The sequence below is a fragment of the Lichenostomus cassidix genome, chromosome 2 (genome assembly GCF_008360975.1).
Source record: "Lichenostomus cassidix isolate B80296 chromosome 2, HeHo_3.0, whole genome shotgun sequence".
In the NCBI taxonomy this organism is placed as follows: domain Eukaryota; kingdom Metazoa; phylum Chordata; class Aves; order Passeriformes; family Meliphagidae; genus Lichenostomus; species Lichenostomus cassidix.
In genome coordinates, this window is record NC_139482.1 from 24,066,273 (window position 1) to 24,085,530 (window position 19,258).

Sequence of the window (19,258 nt, forward strand, 5' to 3'; positions counted from 1 at the left end):
TGCTTCACTAGAATTTACTGAGGTAGATGACCATCTCAAAGGACCACCTGGCTTTATTTTATCTTGCCTTCTGTTTTAGTTGAGAATTTTGATTTCCTTAAGTGGAAATTGTAAGGCTGGCAAATAGAACGGGAAAGAAAACCCCAATTAGATGGTTAAAGCTGAAATTATAATAACAAACAAACAAACAAACAAAAAAAAAAACCCCATAAAAATCTGTGGTATGGCTTAAATACTTGTGAGATATAAAACTATAGTGAATATTGGCCTGCCTCTACTATTACTGAGGTCAATGTGAGCTTCTGTTGTATTATCTGAATGAGAACAGAATCAGAGCCAGTGTGGAAGGATGCTTATAACAGGAATGCAGGCTTATAGCTTTATTAAATTAATTAGAGGTGAAGTGCAAATTACCTTAAAAAATAAAGTTTTAAAATTAGCTTTCAGATGTAAAGTAAGTTAGCATATCAATAATTTCATTATTTTATTGGATGACTTTCAGTGTCACAGAGCAATAGATGGAGTTGATAATGACATGAAAAGTCATGTCATTATCATGACAAATTGTTTTGGCTCCAGTAACAACCAACTGAGCCTTCTATCAACAGGTGAACTAAGCCTTTGTTTTGACCTCCTCAATCCCTAAATGCGCAACCCTTGAGGAAAAAAAAAAAAGAGAAAAAAAAAAGAAAAGAGGAAAAAATTATATGTACTTTAACAAGTTAAACACCACCCAGAAAGATCACTGAGTGCTGCCATGGAGGTTTACCCCTTTTGAGAAGGCTAACCAGACATGTCTGTTTCAGTAAAGCAGCCTTGAGTCATCTTCTTGTTTGCTTTTACTTAAGTATAATGGAGGAAGATTTTCCATTAAATTTGGCTACTGATCACTTCAACAGCACTTCCCCATGGGCTGCCTATCAGTTGCTCCTTTTTGAGAATTCATGACCATTAATCCTGCTGAGGATAATGGATGATGTTTTATTTCAGCCACTATACAGCCACTGGGGAACAGAAACTAAGTGAAGCAGCTGCCATAGATGTTCACGGAGAATCTGTTTATTCCCATTAAAAGTCAGTTTGCTGGACTACTTCTCAAAGGCCACTTTAAATTATTCTGAAAGAACTGCTTTAAAATATCAAAGAAGTCAATGGCTATGAACTGTTGACACAAAGAACAATATTTCTGCTTCCTTACCATTTACTGGCACCTTATGGATTCTCTCTAAATTATGATCCATGGAGCAGCCATGGATCTGTGAGCACACCAAACCCAGTTATCCACCCTGGGCTATGAGGAGCCATATCAATGAATTATTCTTCTGCATCTCTTTTTCTCTATCCACATGCACCAATCCTGAAATGGCTGGAGCATACCAAGGATTCATCTGTTTGGAAGCCTGAGGAGTCTCATACCATCTCAACTGCTTTTGTGTGTTGCTGACCTTCCGGCTCCATGTCTCCCTCAGCCATCTGCCTTATGGTAGACATGGTAATTGAAAATCCACATCTTTGCAGGGGTTTTCTGTTCCTTGGGGTGGGGCTTGTCCTTCCTGTGTGAAATTTCATGGGTAGGATGGATGGCAATAGTAACTTAGTGTGATTTGGTCAGGATACATGTGTCTGCATCCTTGCACCTTCCAAGTGTTTCATTAATAGAAAAGGGCTATCATTTATTGAAAATGTGCATAAAATAAATTTATACATATGAGCTTAGAACAGGTTTGTCTCAGAAGTCTCTAATTATTATTATAATCACTCAATAACTGTTCTGCTGATGCTGCAGAGTCAAAATTAAGAAAAACGGGCTATAGAGTCAATGATTGATTTCAAGGAACAAGTCTGAAAAAAAATTAAACTGTTCACTGAAGGTGGCGTCAGGAAACACTTGGACTTGAGCCACAGTGCTTTGGGTGTAATTTATTTATCATTTTAACTTGTTTGAAGCTCACTGATTGACTTTAGGTTTATGCTGGTATAAAATCAAGCAGTTATCTTCACTGCCCAGGTTAATTTAAAATCTAGTCTAAATTGATACTATTCACGTGAAAGATATTTTGAAAGTAATACTCCTGTACCGTTTATGCCATATACTTTTATTACAATGTTTCAATCACATCATTTGCTGTGCTCCCATTTTGTGGTCGGACACACTTAGTTGGATCACCCTTTCCTAAATGCTGTGGATTTTCCTCTCCAGACAGCAGGTTTTTCCATTTTGCCGGCACTCTTGATAGCAAGGAACTGTCCCGTCCACGGAGGCGGCTTCAGGCAGGCTGTCCAGCTGGGAACGGCTGGCCCGCTCAGACAGCGTGGGTCCGTGGCGCAGGATGCTGCTTTCGGTGCTGGCAGTGCCCCTGCGACACAGCCGCTGTGGGGTCCCCTCTCAGGGGCACATCCATGACCCATCTTCCCCGTGCTTTCTGTACACGTCCGCCCGAGGGCAGCTGATAAATAGGGGCTGGATACACCCCCCGGCACCTCCCTAAGACAGGCCGAGGGCCAGACGACCCTCTCGGCAGCGGGGTGGTCAGGGGGCGGTGCTGACCCGCTGCCGGGAGCTCTCCCTTGCCCTCCGCTGCGGCTCTCCCGGTGAGCCTGGGCAGGGTCCGCCTGCTCGGCGACCCGCGGCTGGGGGAGGGAAGGGGAGCGAGAACGGGCGCCTCCTCGCCTTTTCCGCCCCGGAGAGGCCCCCCCAGCCTGAGGCGGGGCTCCTATTTGCCTCGCCATTACCTCTGCCCGGGACTCCCTTCGGCGAGCGGAGGGGCCTGGGAGGGGCGGCTGCCCCATCGGAAGAGCCCCTGGGCGGGGAGGCGGGCTGGCCGCGGCTGCCGCTTGGCCTGGCCGGAGGCACCACGTCAGCTCCCCGCAGCCGCGGGGGACGCGATGGGTGACCCCAAGTGACTGCAGCCCCTGCCCCAGCCCCGAGGGAGAGGAACGATGGGGCGGCGCTGCCCGCTCCGAGGGGCGGCCCGGCGCTCCCGGCCCTCGGGGCACAGCGCGGGCAGCTCCTCGCACACCCACCTGGGCCCCCTCCCCCGGGAAGGGAGCAGCCGTCTGCCGGGCAGACGTGGCAAACCACCCCGCCAGCTTTCCCTCAGCTGGGTGGCCGTCGCGAAGGGGAGCTGGGGGGAGTGCCCATCCTCCTCCCTGCGCCCGGAGAGTCCCGTTCGGCGGGCCGGGAGGCGGGGAGCGCTGGGGGCCGCGGCTGCGGGGCACCCCGGGCTGCCCTCGCACACACACTGCCCGAGCGGCCGCGGAGCCGGGAGAGGAGATTGGCAGGGCTCTGTCCGCACCCTGGCCGGAGATGCTTTCCCGGGGACACCAAACAGCCGGGACGTGGACGGGCTCTGCCGCGGGGCTGTCGGTGTCCCCGGCACTCGCTGTCCGCGGGGAAACGCCAGGGGCGCGGGACCGGAGTGACCGTGCTAGAGGGGTCGTGCTAGAGGGTTCGGGGATGGGGAGAGCGTCGTCTTTTGCCTTTGGCTGCAGTGGGACTGCGGAGAGAGGCTGAGCAGGGATGCAGCCTCGTCCCGGCTCCCCCGGCCGCTTCCCCGAGGGGCGGGAGGCGCCGCAGGCCCTGGACAGCTCCCGCTTTGAACGCCGTCGGGGCGCTGCCAGCCGGCTGCCCGGCGAGGCTCCCGGCCGCACTCCCAGAAAAGCGGGGCGAGAGGGGCGTGGGACGGCTGAGGAGAAAAAAAAAAAAAAAAAAAGAGAGAGAAAGAAAAGGAAAAAAAAAAAAAGAGACGACGAGTCAGATTTTCCTTCCCAAAGCCTCAGTGTCCACGTCCTCAAAGCATGGAACCAATTTGCCGTCGCCGCCCCCCCGCCGCTCCCGCTGCCAAGGCTGCTGCGGAGGGCTGGGGACGCGGGGCACGTGACGGGCTGGGCGGCGCCGGGACCCTCCTGCGGTATAAGTAGGGCGGACCGGGGCTGGGTTAATTTAGCATCCCGGACAGCAGGTTTCTGCTAAGGTTGGAGTTACTCCTCGAGACTGTATGCCTGCGTCCCACAGGCGATAGCTAACCAACCGACTCGGCACCACAAGGAGTCTGCATGTCTCGCAACTAGACATGCTCAGCTTTGTGGATACACGGATTTGGTTGCTGCTCGCAGTAACTTCATACCTAGCAACAGGCCAACGTAAGTGCTTTCCGCTTGTTTGTGGCAGGGGTGGTGGCAGGGGTGGCTGCCCGGCTCTGCGCTCTGTGCTCTGTCCCGACGCCCTCCCCTCGCACGGCAGTCTGCGGGGAGCTGCTGCTTCCCAAGCGATAGAGACCAGCTCAGAAACTGCCACCTCTGACCCAGAGCAGAAACTAGATTCTTTCCTTCCCTCAGAAAAAGATGGCAAATGGCCAACGAGATCCCTCTCTACATAAAAGAAAAGAAAATAAAAACAAGGGGGGAAAAGGGACAACCTTCCCCCCAGATGGGCTTGTACCTAGACAAGGACGCAAAGCCTCATCTCCAGCGCAGATGCTGGGAGGAGATGCAGATACAGGCTGGAAGAAGAGTGCTTGCGGCGAGTGGAGGAGCCCAGGCTGCACTTTTGTGAGGCCTCAGCCGCTCTTTCTGAAGCAGGGAGCCGGGAGAGCGGGAGAGCAGCGGCTCAGCCCTCCCTCCCCTCGCTCCGAGGGGCTGCGAGCGGGACGCGCTCTCCGCTCCGCGCGCGGGGCGCCCCCTGCGGGCCGCTCGGGGCAGCTCCGAGCCAGCGCGGGCGGGCGGAGCTGCCCGGGGGCTCCGCGAGGGGAGAGCCGTGCGGGGCAGCAGGAGGGAGGCAGGGAAAGAGCAGTGCTCCGCTCTAGTGAGAAAAGGGAACACGGCTCCCCGAGGGTGCGGTGCAGCTCTCCGCCTCTCGCTGCATGAGGATTTAGTACCCCCTCATCGCAGTGAGCGAAGCGCGCACACACACACACATACTGAGATGGGAGGGAAGCGCGCCCCGCCACTCGGCTGGGGCCGAAGCGGAGCATTCCAGCAGGGCAGAGCCTTGTGAAGGGCCCCCCGAGCCCCCGGCCACCGTGGCTTTGACCTAGGGTTGGCCGAGTTCCAGGGTGGAGCAGGGAGGGAGCTGCCAGCTGCTGGCGCTGGGAAGGTGCCCCGGGTCGCCCTGGCCGGGGCGGGGGTCACCGCGGTGAGGTGGCCTGGGGGACCTGGCGGGGATGCTCCGGAGGGGCATTCTGGGGACATCCCCCAAGCCCTGTGACGGGCGGCAGCAGCGCCTTCGCTAAGGAGACGGAGCGGTTCGTGTGCGAATCCCCGAAGCGAACACCCCGCGCTTCCCGCAGGAAGTTTGGGTTGGCGCCTTTGGCAGCGTCACCTGGGGGCAGGAATGGCATCAGTTTTATCTTGGGTTAGCCCAGGCAATCGGTGTGTACTGCCGCGGTATTCCAGGGCTTTCAGCGCTGTTACCTTTTCCTGGGCTCTAGGAATCATCTGGATTTAGTGTGATCATGCAGTGCCAAAGTGACACGTTGTGGAAAAACACGTAACAACCTGTTAGTTAGTGGCAATGTTGAATTGCTGGCAGTTAAGTGTGATGTGAGACTCTTTTACTATGGTGAGTTTAAGCCCAAATAGGTTTTTAATTCCTTGAAATTAAGAAACTCGGAGAATTTGTATCTCCAACTAATGAAATAAGAGCATACTCACACTTAGCAGTATATAACGTACAGGGATAGTTATTTGCAATTTGGTGTTTAATACCTTCAAACTCTTCCCTGTTACACAGCCTCACAGGAAATTGTGGAAATAGGGGTGTTTGGCTAGAACCATTCCCCATAAAAAGTGGAATTTGACCATTTACTGTAAAATTTCAGGCTACCCCTACAATTTAATATCTTCACATGTGTCAGACTGTCTGGGTTTATTAATCTCTGTGAAAATACATTGCTGTAGGGTTTTTTCTATGGAGGTATGTTTAAATGTATTTAGAGCAGGCTTATAGAGATCTGCTTTTTTACTGTAATTGCCATATTATTTGTTTTAATTTCATTAGCAAGTCTGTTTTGAATTTGAAATACATGGCAATTTCACCCATGATTCTTTCCAGTATAAGATAACTATCTTAAAAGTAAGAAATTACATTAAGAAAATGTATATTACATTAAGAAAATAAAGAAAAAATCACTTTTTGAATTTAAAGCAGCAAAATTAATTTTGGATTAAGAGCAAGTTTAAAATGAAAAATCCTTAAAATATCTGAATCCTTCTCTAATTATCTCTTTTTTTCTTTGTCTTCTTTTTGCAGATGTGAGAGAGGTCAGTATAATTTTTTTTATCTAATATGCAACACTCCAATTAACAGGCTAAGCTTCTCTTCTTGTGGCAGTATTATCTTCTAACATTCACTCCCAAGATGGTAATGGAAAAAGTGGTGGTTAAATCCTGAAGGCACTGCCTGGAAAGGTACCCACCCCAATTTCACAAGTGGGATGGGCTTTTTAAAAAGAGACTGCCTTCATAGGTGTAGAGACCATGAGGAGAAAGTAACAGAGCAGTGGGGTTTGGATCTTGTACCTGGCAGTTTGGATTGGAGATGACTCTACCTTAAAACCAGTTTAAAAATCTAAATTTCATTGTGCAGTAGGATTATGAAAGAGCTCAGGTGTGATATTTTTTCTTTTCTAATTCCAATATTTTAGGCTGTAATAGCTATAAAATTGTCATGCTTCAACAGAACATTTTAATATAGTTACATGCATCTTTGCTATATAAACTACTAGCCTTCAAAGTAATTTAAAATCATAGGGAATACTTAAATATACTCTACTGAGAAAAAGTATAGTTACGTAAGATGAGTCTTAAGTTGATGCATTATTTTAGTTTAAGATACTGGGAGAAATTTTAACCCTTTTTTTTTTTTATTCTCTTCTTTATTCTTTTCAGGCACCTGCAGGGCGGAAGGTAAGCATTTTTATTTTTCTTGTGTGGAAATGAAGACGATTTCAAGTAGTCTTCAGCAGATTAGTATTTTGTTGAATATTGGATGAAAGGGAAACTGATTACATGGTGTATTTTCAGTGTTCTCTGAAAATAGCAGTAGTGCTCAGATGAATAGGTAGTAAAAAGGAGGGAACAATCAATGCAGCATCTTATTATCAGGGTAAATTAAAATACTGAATTAAAGGTGCTTTACCTATGAGCAGAGCTAAGCCTACCAAGAACTAAATGGCATCCAAGTATCATTCTTATTCAGAGTTCCTTTGGAAAGATTTACGTGGATTGAATAATTCAGCAATATCCATACAGGTCTAAAAGGCTAAATAGATTCTGTATTATTTCTAAAAGACACTACTGTTAAATTAGAACTAGTTGTTCAGTAGAAACCAATTTTCCAAGTGCTTCTGTGGTCTGTGCAGTGACACTTTTAATTCACACAGTAGTGGCAGTGGCTAATCTATTTCCAGTTGATTATCTTGGACAAAAATATGCTGTCTGAGGAAAATAGCTGTTGGACCTGCATGTGCAGCCTTCTTTTCCTTTTTAATGTAGACTAGTTATTCTTAATGTATCTGTTTTGTCCTGGAAAATTTCCACAGTAGCTCATTAAGTGTTATTTTCTTCCGGCAGGGCCCTAGAGGAGACAAAGGGCCACAGGGAGAAAGGGTAAGGAATTATATTGATGTTTCTTTGTGATATTTGAACAGTAGTTGTTGCAAGACCAGGAGGAAAAACAAAGTTTAAGCATTGCTGTGAGATTAAATGAATGGACCTGTAGAAGGTTGCATGTACAATTTCATTTAAAAAAGAAACCAAGTTACTTATGTACCAAATTCTGCCATGGCAATACTTCATCAGCCTCAATTATGGCCATTGTGTCTGAGCAGATGTGGTTGAGATCATAGGGCAGCCTAGCTCTCCAAGAGATTATTTGAAAAATGTTTTTCTAGCTGCTCACAGTGGAAATTATGCATAGAAATGCAGAGGGAAATGTTGACACATAAAGATGAAATCTTTGAACAATATGGTACATGGATAAGCTGTCTAGATAAATCCTGAATAGACTAAGCCAGTTTTGAAGGTCGTTCATTATCTGTGCCTCCAAAGATGCTTTGGAAAAGCTCTCTTCTTGGCAGCTGGGCATTTGTTATCTACCTTCTGCTAGTCAAAGTGGATGTTGTACTGCTAGAGGCTCTACTGTAAAAGTAACCATGAATAATGGCATTTGAATAATTTAATTGGAAGCTTCATTCATATTGCTGATATCTGCTTTTCTGGTTTGCTTCTGCATCATTGCTGCTTTTTGTAAAGTGGTATTCTGAAATTCACATACTTATCTGAGTAGTATGTAGTTATGTGTCTTTTATTGTATCTTATGGAAATGAAAATGCCGTAGTGTGGATGAGAAGATTTCTGAGATCATAGTATGCTGGCAAATGTAATGGAAACTTTTAGGAAGACTAAATCAATATGGTCAGCTGAATATATGCTTTAGGATGCCACTAACTAAATTTAATAAAATGAGATACATTCTTTGTTCTGAAGGCAGCAAACCTAGTTCTGCTCCTTTAGAAATCCATTTATTATGGATTTAATTTAGAACTGAACTAGGTCCAAAATACTCAACAAATTAAATATCTCACATCAATTGCCACGATGGCAAAACTTGACTAGCTTTGTGTACTGAGGATGAAAAAGTGTAAGGACAAATGTTACTGGACTAAACACAGGTAATTTCAAGCTGTTGTAAAAGAAGTTCTGACAGTGGTAGCCGAGGGGCTGTCTGAAAAATCTGTAGAAGAGCATTGCCTTATTGTAATTTGATTTGCAATTATACCAGCAAATATTCTATACTGATTAAAAGTTGGTGTTGGATGTACTCTGGATCCATGTTAACTCATATCTGTAGGGCTGACCTTTTCTAATCCTCAGCTGGTCAAATTTTAGGCTCTCACTAACAGGATCTGCCAGGCTGTGTGGGTCCACATGGGTCGCTTGGGGCTCACAAGTCCAAAGTTTTTCACTAAAGATTAAACTTCCCAGTTGGGAGACTATGCTTTGGTAGCATAAATCTTCTCAAATACGAAGCTCCAGTATGTATCTGATGCAAGGTGTATATGCATTGAAACTGCATATACAGCACTGCTGTAGGGTATGCTCCGGGTGCCTGGTTGTTAGTGAAGTTACCACATCAGAGCTTTCTCCAGCCACTTCTAATTTTCACTGTATAATTCTCTTTTTTAACTCTAGGGTCCACCAGGTCCACCAGGCAGAGATGGTGAAGATGGTCTACCAGGTCCTCCAGGGCCCCCTGGTCCTCCAGGTCTTGGCGGAGTAAGGCATCCAAACTTTCTATTACCAGAACTCATAAGCTGTTCTTTGTGGCTAAATTAAAATTCATATCTGCTGGAAAACACTGTTTCTGAATCAAAGAGTGCAAGAAACTTTCTCTTGTTGAGCCATAAGAAATTGATAGTCCCAGTTCCAGTGAGAATCCCTTTGTGATAAATATATTCCATTGAAAATTTGGATTCTTTATTCAACAGGGACTAATGAAGAAGAGCAAATCAATCCTGTTATTTAGCATTAAATTTACACAGCAATAATGTGTATGGGTTACGAATAGACTAAATGAATCCAGTGCTGTTAAGTAGATGGGGAAAAGTAACCTTTGTGGCTGGATTCAAGAGAAGCAATTGTATCGGAATAAGCTGAAGAAAATGACTCCTTAAACTAAAAATCAATCAAAAGTTCTGTAGAATTTCGGAGTATCTTCCTTTAGAATTTTTTCTTTTTATCTGTATTCATACTGCAGAGCTGTAAATGGACTGTTGTGTGCACAGATGATGCACAAGTGTCCATCATGTGTTCTCTGCAGAATGCTGGATTTAACTCTTCACTTTACATTAGCTTGGATAGGGAGCATGAAGACATAGAGGGTCTTGTATTGATCAAGTTTAGTAAGTCCTTCTGCATGGAAGAATACTCTTTTGCCTTCAGTGTGAATAGCAATAGTTTACTTTCCTATTTGCAAATATCAAACTGCTTTCATCAATTTTCCTTATTTTAATATGCTAATCAAACAAGCAAGAAAAGGGTTTTTGATTGTGTCATGGAGAATCTTTTTCCATTTTGATAAAATATCAAAAATCAATCCATTGCAGCGTTTCTGAGGCTGCATGCTCCTCAGATGTTTCTGAAGCTGAAGGGCCCACCTCATGCACTAGTTAGTCAGGGCGGGTACATGAATTTTACTTATGCATATTTTTTCACTGCTTTGCATAACTTCCCTCATTGGAAATTAGGCAGAATAATCTGAGGGTTTAAAAAAAGTTTTCAATTTTAAATGAGCTCTGAGTTTACACTCCTAATTTTCAATTTCCGCTGAAAGCTAATTACAATGCCTCTCTATCACTTCTGCAGAGATATTTAGATTTGCAAGGGCCTTTCCTGTAAAATCAAATCTTTTTGGAAACAAGTGAATAGAAATGTATTTATAATAGGACTGTGTTTACTGAGTTGTATGTATGCTGCTTTAACAAACCCCATAGCAAGTATAACAAATCAGATGATATTTAGATGCAGAATGTTGATTAAAAATACTTTTTTAAGTAAAATTTTTTGTATTTTGATTTCAACCTTTTTATTATCTACAGAACTTCGCTGCTCAATATGATCCATCTAAAGCAGCAGATTTTGGCCCTGGACCTATGGTAGGTATATGACATAGCACTTGAGAATTCACATGAATAATGTGTTTAGGATTTCCCTTTGACTCAAATTCAGCTATATTAATGAAACAAATAGTGTTAAAATTGGTGGTTTGATCATATCTTGACTCAGACTATAAACTGATCCTTTAATTTAGGATGATGTGTTTTAAATAGTCCAAGGACTTGAAATGTGGTGTTGGATCTCTGTATTTATCTTGAATATAACACTGCTGGGTCTTGTGCTTTAACTCTGTTTGTTGACCACACTTTTATGAGTCAATGAATCTCATAATCTGTTGTCAGACAACACATGTACTTTGATACAGTATTACTTCACCCATATTGTGACAGAAGATCATGCTTTAGGAATGAGATTAACTGTAAAGCTGCTCTCTAAAGCAGATGCAGGCCTAAAAAGTAGCTCAGCATCTTGGCTCCAGTTGGTGATGATTTTTCCTCCATGGCTTTACAATTCTTTTGATATCCTTGGATTGCACAGTTTTTTTAGGAAATTGGCCACCACCTTTGGTTCTCAACAACTGAATGTTAGTACCAGGTACTGTAAGGTTATTCTGAGGAGGACTCTATAGCTCTGTATACTATGTACAAATGGAATTTAAGGGGTGTATTGCCACTCCATATGAACTTCTAACCCCTTCTTACGTTAGCAAATATTTTCAAGGTACATTGATAGCAGAATAAGGTTAAATTCACCAGACACATTGACGTCACAGACAGGGTATCTGATAGATGAGCAGCAGGATGAAGGCTGACCAGCATTATTCTGGGTTGAGTGCTTGTCTCCACTTCCAAAAATACTCTAATATTAAATGTATTTTGGAAAATACTTTGGCATCCACTTAGTTACAAAATATAGGAAAATAGGAGTACCTTTAATCAAGTTCTGCCCTTGGTGTCTAATGATTAATCAGAAAATGTAAATGAGGATTTATTTGAGGTGTCGTAATTTTTAAGTTCCAATTTTTGTGTTGGTTAGGTTCATTTGACAGAAGCAGCAGTAGAATCTACCTATTGTGAGGAAGTTTTAAGTTTCACAAAGAATATGTAAAAGACTGGAAAGGGAAAAATAGTTATGGAATATAATTTGTGAAGAAATTCACAGGATTTATGCAGCACATATGATTCAGGCTGTCTAGAAACAGTTATTTTTCCTAGAATTACTGCATATTTTCATTAATTAATATGCATTTATTCCTCTTAATAAAAGGTATTCAGTCTTATGGGAAAGCTACATAAGCCATTGAAAAGTAGGCATATGTTTTTAGTCTTGTAATGAGAAAATCCAAGAGTTTCCATGGAAGTTTAAAAACCAATTTAAAACATAATGATTTCTGTTGTAATGTCTCCTAAATGATTTGTTTGGACTATAGAAGTCCAAGTTAAATTTCAGTTTGTAATTGTTTGCTTGCTTAGTAAATCTTAAGACAACTGTTAAGAAAGTGCACTAATCTACTGAAATTTCCCTTTTAGAAGTGATTTTCTGACCCTATTTTTTCAAGGTGTACATAAATTCTAAATAATATGAAGGAGAGTATATTAGTGACTTATTTTGCAAGTGAAATGAAGATAATTTAATCAAAACAAGACTACAATGAAATACTTAAATAGAAGTAGATCATTACTGGAAATAGATGTATACACAATATGTATAACAGCCTTTCATAATGTCTTATTACCCTCATCTTTGTACTCTGGAAGTTTCTGCACAGGAAGAGTAGAGGGAAGAATTCACAAAAGAATGAACCAGTTCACTTGCTAACAGGCCAGAATTGATTAAGAAGCCTAATCATAAAGTTCACAGCCATAATTGCACATTCCTAATCATCCCACTGGATTCTGTGTTGGTTTGTTGCCATTAGAAGATGTTTGCATTTGGACTGCCTGTGCAAATCCATGCACATCTCTTAACTTCCTCTGATTTCATTTGAACATTGCACAATGAAAGCTGTAATGCTAACCAAAATTGGGAATTGCTGTTATAGGTGAGTTTATATAATTGTCATGTTTTTAAAAAGATTTTGTGATTTTTCTTCCCTAGGGTTTAATGGGACCCAGAGGCCCACCTGGAGCATCTGGACCCCCTGTGAGTACAGACTTATCTATCCTACTGACATTGGCATACTTGTAAAATTACAGATTATTTTGTTTGAAAACTAATAATGTCTCCCTTATCTGCTAGGGTCCTCCCGGTTTCCAAGGCCTTCCTGGTGAGCCTGGTGAACCTGGTCAAACAGTAAGTACAGGTTTCACATACTGACACTGTTAGCAATAGGTTTAGCACACCAAAGTAGGCTTGTAATGCTTAAGCCCATTTCCCCTATCCATATGCACTTCTATGAATGTTTGGATGCTCCAGCTTGATCCTGTTGTAGAAACAGAGCTGAACACTCATATTCAGGCTCTTTCCAATTGGAATCATAAAGTGCAAAGTCAATTAGTTTCCAACTATGCCCCAGTTCTAGTCAGAAAATAGAGGGAAGATGTGTATGAAGAATGATGCTTTAAGTAATCCTCAATCTATATTTTCACAGGGTCCCCAGGGTCCTCGTGGTCCCCCTGGTCCTCCAGGAAAGGCTGGTGAAGATGTAAGTGGTTATTAAATGTTTCTCGTCTCTTTTGGAGTGATAATTCAACTCTAACAACCAGGTTATCATTAAGCTACGCATTCTATTGGCCATATTTTTACCTTGTTAAATAAATAAGTCACTGAAATAATTATTTTATGGTACAAGAGATGCAATATGCTGCAAATGTACAGAAAATTAGATAACTTCCAAAATACTCCAAATACATTGTTTAGCTTCCTTAATATAGGGAGAAGAAAACTTAAAAGTTAAAAATTTCCCTGTATTTATTGAAAAAGAAAAGCCTTGCCAATGTTGGCTTTTTTTCAAATGTTTTGTTTTATTTTGTAAAGGAAGCTTTCCTTATTAATGCATCTTTGTTACATTATTTAGGGTCACCCTGGCAAACCTGGAAGACCTGGAGAGAGAGGTGTTGCTGGCCCTCAGGTATGTAGTGATCCTCTGGATACAATACAAACCAGTTCACTAATCAATGAAACCTAACAACCTTTCTGAATTTTGCCACATTAACAGTCTAGTAATATTCCTAATATGGATTAATCCAATCTCAGTGCTTACCTGCAGGGATATCATATAGTTACATTTTCGTTTTGTTTCCCTACCCCATTCCCACTAAAGCTAATGCAGTGAGTAACAGAAATGGCATAGTGAGGAGTTGCACAGGAGCAGGTAAGCAGGCACCTTGGCACAGAAAGCTAAAAAAGCTGCGCTATCACATAGCAATGCATGGAATTTCTGGGTTCAGAACTGGAAAACTCAGGTTGATTACTGTTAGTCTTGAAGCAAGTCTGGTCCTGAGAGGTTAGAATCTGGATTCTATTCCTTAGTTGAATGATAATGACCCAGATCTATTTGTTAATATTATTGACTTGTTCATCCTCTTTCCTTTTAACTGCACTGTATAATGTGAGAGACAAACATTCATGCACTGTGTGTTTTCAGGGTGCTCGTGGTTTCCCTGGAACTCCTGGTCTGCCTGGCTTTAAGGGAATTAGGGTGAGTATATACCTACTTTTCCCTGTATGTTGAAGACTAACAACACTGCAGCATACTGAAAACCCTTGAAAATCCTCTGAAAGTGAAGAGTGCATGAACCTCTTTGAAGTTTTAAATATAGCCTGATGTGAAAGACTAATTATTTCTGAAAATTCAGAAGATTGTAGAAGAAATAATTTTGTGTGTGTGGAAGGATTTATGTTACAAGACTAAGAATTTGCATATAGCCATTTGAATGAAAACATTTATCAATATTTATTTTTCTACTCAATATAGGGACACAATGGTCTGGATGGTCAAAAGGGACAGCCTGGTACTCCTGGCAGCAAGGTAAAGATGAAATCTGAAAATGTAGGATGCATTAGTAGCTCTTTTTAGCAAAAGACATGTGAAGTCCCATCCAATGAGTCTTCCATGTTGCCATTTAACATCGCCCAGCTGCAATAATCTAGAAGTCAGTGGATCCATGTAGAACAATGAATGTACCTTGTCATGGGAACATTCCTGGGGCCTTATTCTTGAGCCCTCAGTCAAGTTGTAACCAAGTCAGTGCTTTCAGTGAATAATAGCTGCAGAATTGGGCTCTTAATGAATGACTATTCAGCAGCACTTCAGGCTGATCTTGCTATCTCTGCTCTTCTCTGGATTGTATTCTGCATTTGGGTGGGATTACTTAAAGCATGATAAAATGAAAACTTCCCATTTTTCTACAAAAGTCTGTTGTGTGAGACACATGGTTGGTGTAGGGCTTTCTGCTAAAAATGTGGATAGATGCAGTGCTTTTATGAGTTAAGGCTATTTGATCCTCACACACTTTTTTTTTTAACATCTTCATATTAGGGCACATTTGAACAGTAGCCTTAAAAAAACCCCTTAGAATATATTCTGAAGAATAGTCTAGAAACAGCTCTGGCAAAGCCTTTCTTTTAGTTTTTTCTTCTCCCATTCCACCTCAGTGCTTATTAGCAGCGTTCTTGAAAAATTCACTATTGCAGCATTGAGTTAGAGGAAATCCTGACTGATTCACAGGAGATTTGTGTTCACAAACTTCTAATAGAACAATGAAAATCTCAAACACTAGTTTTCCCTCTTACTTGTTTCTAAGAGCTTAGTACTACTTGGTTATAGGACTATTAATTGTAGCATAGCATTCTTCAATATCACTGCAAGTTGTTAACCTTTAGAAAAAGTTTAGATGGAAAGGTCTGTCCAGTCATTGGAGATTTAAAGCAGGTGAAGCAATTAAATAAAGGATAGAACAGTTACTAGTAAGAGTGCTGGAAAACGCCAGCATATTAAATCAAAGTTGTTCATGATATAACTGTGCTGAAAGCTGTGATGAAGACAAAAACTTGAACTTTTTACAGCATCTAAGATTAGGTGAGTTCAAGTATATTCAGGATACAAGTGCTCTAGTACAAATCTAGTCACTGCAGACCAACCTAGACCTGTTGAGAAGGTTTTTGAGAAGACAATACCAAAGGGAGAGGAGCCATGTAATAATGGCTGTCATTATTGGTCTTAAGTTGAAAATACCTGAGGTAGATCCTTATTTTAAGCCACTTGAAAGGACTTTGTCACCTTAATCTAAGGCAAAAGAAAGCATAATTCTGCTTCTGCTCTAGCTAAAATCAGCTGCTGAATGATCTGAATTTGTAGTTGACTATCCAGGTCCAATCTCTTTAGTGTGTACTACAGAGTAAATGTCAGAATGAAGAAAGGGGACAAAGAAAACTGAGCAAGTGAAACAATTTTCCCTGACCCTCCCCTTCCATCTGGCTGTGTTCTAATACATGCAAGGACAATTGCACTCTCTGCACCCTAAGGACTTGATGTGCTGTAATTGTATACTGTGATGCAGGAACATAGACAGTGCTATCTTATAAAGTGCTACAGAAACACACACAGTTGGATCCAGCAGCTGAAAATCTCTGATAGAGTTATGCTATCTGTCCAAAGTATCATTTAAGTAACTCAAGCCTCCAAACTTTCTTCTTCATAGGGAGAACCTGGTGCTCCTGGTGAAAATGGTACCCCAGGACAACCTGTAAGTATTAACTGCTGCTGTGGGAAATTGTAATCTGATATATTTAGTTCAGCCAGTATTTTCTTCAGTATTTGTCATTACTAAGACTCCAGATACTCTAATGTAATAGTAATAAGACCTAGCAGAGGAAAATATATCTATATATTTTTTTTTTTCAATGAAAATCTATAAATGACTTAATTTAATTTTCCTTCAGGGTGCTCGTGGCCTCCCTGGTGAGAGAGGAAGAGTAGGTGCCCCTGGACCAGCTGTAAGTGGCTTCCCATCTGTCTGTCATCATAAACAGCCCCTTGCTGTGGCTTTCTCTGATAATCTGATCTCTTTTCAAACTGTTTATCATGTTCTTTCCTCACAGGGTGCTCGTGGAAGTGATGGCAGCGCTGGCCCCACTGGACCTGCTGTAAGTTTCTGCCTTGCTTTTTGACAATCTGCTTCGACAATTAGGCCTCGTGCTCCCCTTCCTGTTTTTAGATGGTTTCTTGGGCTTGTAAGAAGTTGGTTGTGTTGGTGTTTTTAACACAGCTCTTTGTTGCTTATCAGACCATTACAAAGAGAATTAGTGATACATAAATCCTTTGCAGACAATATCATGAGATCCTCAGGATTTATATAAAACATATCCACATCAAAGGAACCAAATGTGATGTGATTAAATCACCATTAAAGGTGATTTAATGAGAAGGTTTCCCAGTACATTTCATTGGGAAACACCCAATGCACGGAATTCTCATTTCCAACAGTCTAACACAATAGTTCTCATCCCAAAATGAAATAACCTTTATACTTTTTAAGATATTTATACCATGCATGTGTTACAGGTAGCTGTAATTATATACATACTGTAAATTCTATATGCACACCAGGACACAACTTTGCACCTGGAGCATTGTCCTGTCAGACTAACAGGCACTAACCCTTTTCATTCACCATTGATACCTGAGTTGTGAGCTTGTGTGAAAGGCCAGCAAGATCCAACTCTCCTGACCTGACTGGTAAACAGTAACTATTCTAATAAGAGGTAATCAAATGCAGATTTGTCCATTTAAGAGGAGCTAGTGTTGCCATAATATACACCTGACTTCAGTAAACCTCATTTATCTCAGCCACATAAATATGAGTGCAAGGATATAGTTTTGACACTATATAAACAGATCAGGAATACACCAGAACAATAGTAATAACAATTAATAGTTTTTTTTTTTCTTCCTACCTTCAAAAATTTAGTCTATGATAAAGCTACACTTGGTTCTGCTTTGCCAAAGCTGATTTTAATACTCCTTGTCAATTCAAACGCCTGTTGTGCTTTAATAGAGTGGAATGTGAGCATAGCTTAGAATTTCTCTTCAGTTCTCTCATGAGGAGTATTTAAAAAATATGTGATTGGGTATTTAAATTGCAGGCAAATAGTGATCTTACAGCTAAGATTTGATGTAATAGAACCAAAACATTTTAGCTGAAGACATTTGAATGAAGACAATTGAGTTGCTACAGGAAAAATGTTCTGAAGCTGTTGATTGCAGAGGTGTTATTCAGAATGGGCAGAGCATTGTATTGTGTCCCAGTGTCTGACTAGGCTGAAGTTATTTTGCACATGCTTAGGTTATGATACCATAAATACTCTGCAAAGCAGTTATTAACAGTCATTTTTTAAAACTAAAACAAATAGTATTTTGTATTTTTTTCACTTGGAATTTAAAATATAAAAAAGTCATTGCAATGAAAATTCTGAAAGTTTATGCTTTCAAACATATCCTAAAGGGCATTAGGTCTTTTTCTTTGCTTATGCAAAACTGGTGACAATTCCAGGTATCTGCTTCATAACACAGTAGGTTATAGAATGTTAGAAGCCAATTCCTCTTTGTCATACCAGATGACCCATTTTATTACCTCGGATTTGTGAGGCAGTTTTATAATAAATATTTATAATTGAAAGATTTCAGCTCACAAAAAAGTAGATATCAATTGTCAGTATCAATTAATGATTTGGATATTTAATTAACAATTAAAGAAAAACTATCCCTTTTTATTTGTATGCACCAAAAAGAAGGGCTATGAATCCATCAGTGTATCTTCTCTTGGGACATCTGGTACATTGGAACTTTGTCCCAATGCATGTATAAATCTCACAGCAATAAGTAGACATAGTAGCATCAGTCATCTTGAATTGCAGATGCCTGCCTCTGCTCATCCTGTGTTTGTTCTTTCTCAGGTGTTTGGCCTCAAGGCAAAGTTTTACCAATTCTTGCTTAATTTGCAACTGCAAATGTTTAAGCATTGACCTGGCTCTTATCTGTTTGTAGTGAACCAAATCTGTCAATTTGGAACTGCAAAAGGCAGCTGGTATTCTGAGCTTGTAGTGTGTGGAATAAATAAATGTGAATTTTTTAATCTGTTTACTTCAAGAATCAAGATGTTTCTGTTGTCACTGAACACCTTTACACAACTGCTTCCCTTTCATTTCCCAGGGCCCTATTGGTGCTGCTGGTCCTCCAGGCTTCCCAGGTGCTCCTGGTGCTAAGGTATGAACATCTGCTTCTGCTGCTACCTTTGATAGTGAAATGTACTAAGCAGAGCTTCTAGGTAGCAAAAAACCCACACCCTCTATGAAATAGGAGTACTTTCTTATCAGTTCCTCCAGGGATTCATCCTTACCCTGATCTATGTTTGGAGAATATCAGATATGAATGCTAATTTAAAATGCAGCAATTACTTCACAGCTGAAGATTGATGCTGGGCAGATTCAGGAAGACACATAACCCTTTTACTGCTGCCTGTGTGGTGCACTTCTATGTACCTTCCAAAGGTGACATGAATCATGATAAATAAGCAAAGAAGCAGTTAACATCACTTTACAGAACTAGTGGAGGACTAAGAAGCTGCATTTGAGTATTGGGCTGCTTCCAGTCTAAGGTTTTGAAATTACAATGCAGAAATTGTATTAAAATTTTTCGTGT

At 41.6% G+C, this 19,258-nt stretch overlaps 1 protein-coding gene across 1 annotated transcript in view; it reads left to right on the top strand.

Annotated features, from left to right (window-relative positions):
* The first annotated feature begins 3,941 nt into the window (after positions 1 to 3,941).
* The window catches only part of COL1A2 (collagen type I alpha 2 chain), a 38,732-nt gene continuing 23,415 nt past the window's right edge, over positions 3,942 to 19,258 (top strand). Inside the window, exons 1-16 of the mRNA XM_085050738.1 lie at positions 3,942 to 4,143; positions 6,251 to 6,261; positions 6,889 to 6,906; positions 7,573 to 7,608; positions 9,193 to 9,276; positions 10,599 to 10,655; positions 12,715 to 12,759; positions 12,856 to 12,909; positions 13,208 to 13,261; positions 13,634 to 13,687; positions 14,204 to 14,257; positions 14,534 to 14,587; positions 16,260 to 16,304; positions 16,501 to 16,554; positions 16,660 to 16,704; positions 18,770 to 18,823. Coding sequence (XP_084906864.1) covers positions 4,074 to 4,143; positions 6,251 to 6,261; positions 6,889 to 6,906; positions 7,573 to 7,608; positions 9,193 to 9,276; positions 10,599 to 10,655; positions 12,715 to 12,759; positions 12,856 to 12,909; positions 13,208 to 13,261; positions 13,634 to 13,687; positions 14,204 to 14,257; positions 14,534 to 14,587; positions 16,260 to 16,304; positions 16,501 to 16,554; positions 16,660 to 16,704; positions 18,770 to 18,823 — 789 coding nt within the window. The 5' untranslated portion in view covers positions 3,942 to 4,073. The remainder of the gene's footprint in view (positions 4,144 to 6,250; positions 6,262 to 6,888; positions 6,907 to 7,572; positions 7,609 to 9,192; positions 9,277 to 10,598; positions 10,656 to 12,714; positions 12,760 to 12,855; positions 12,910 to 13,207; positions 13,262 to 13,633; positions 13,688 to 14,203; positions 14,258 to 14,533; positions 14,588 to 16,259; positions 16,305 to 16,500; positions 16,555 to 16,659; positions 16,705 to 18,769; positions 18,824 to 19,258) is intronic.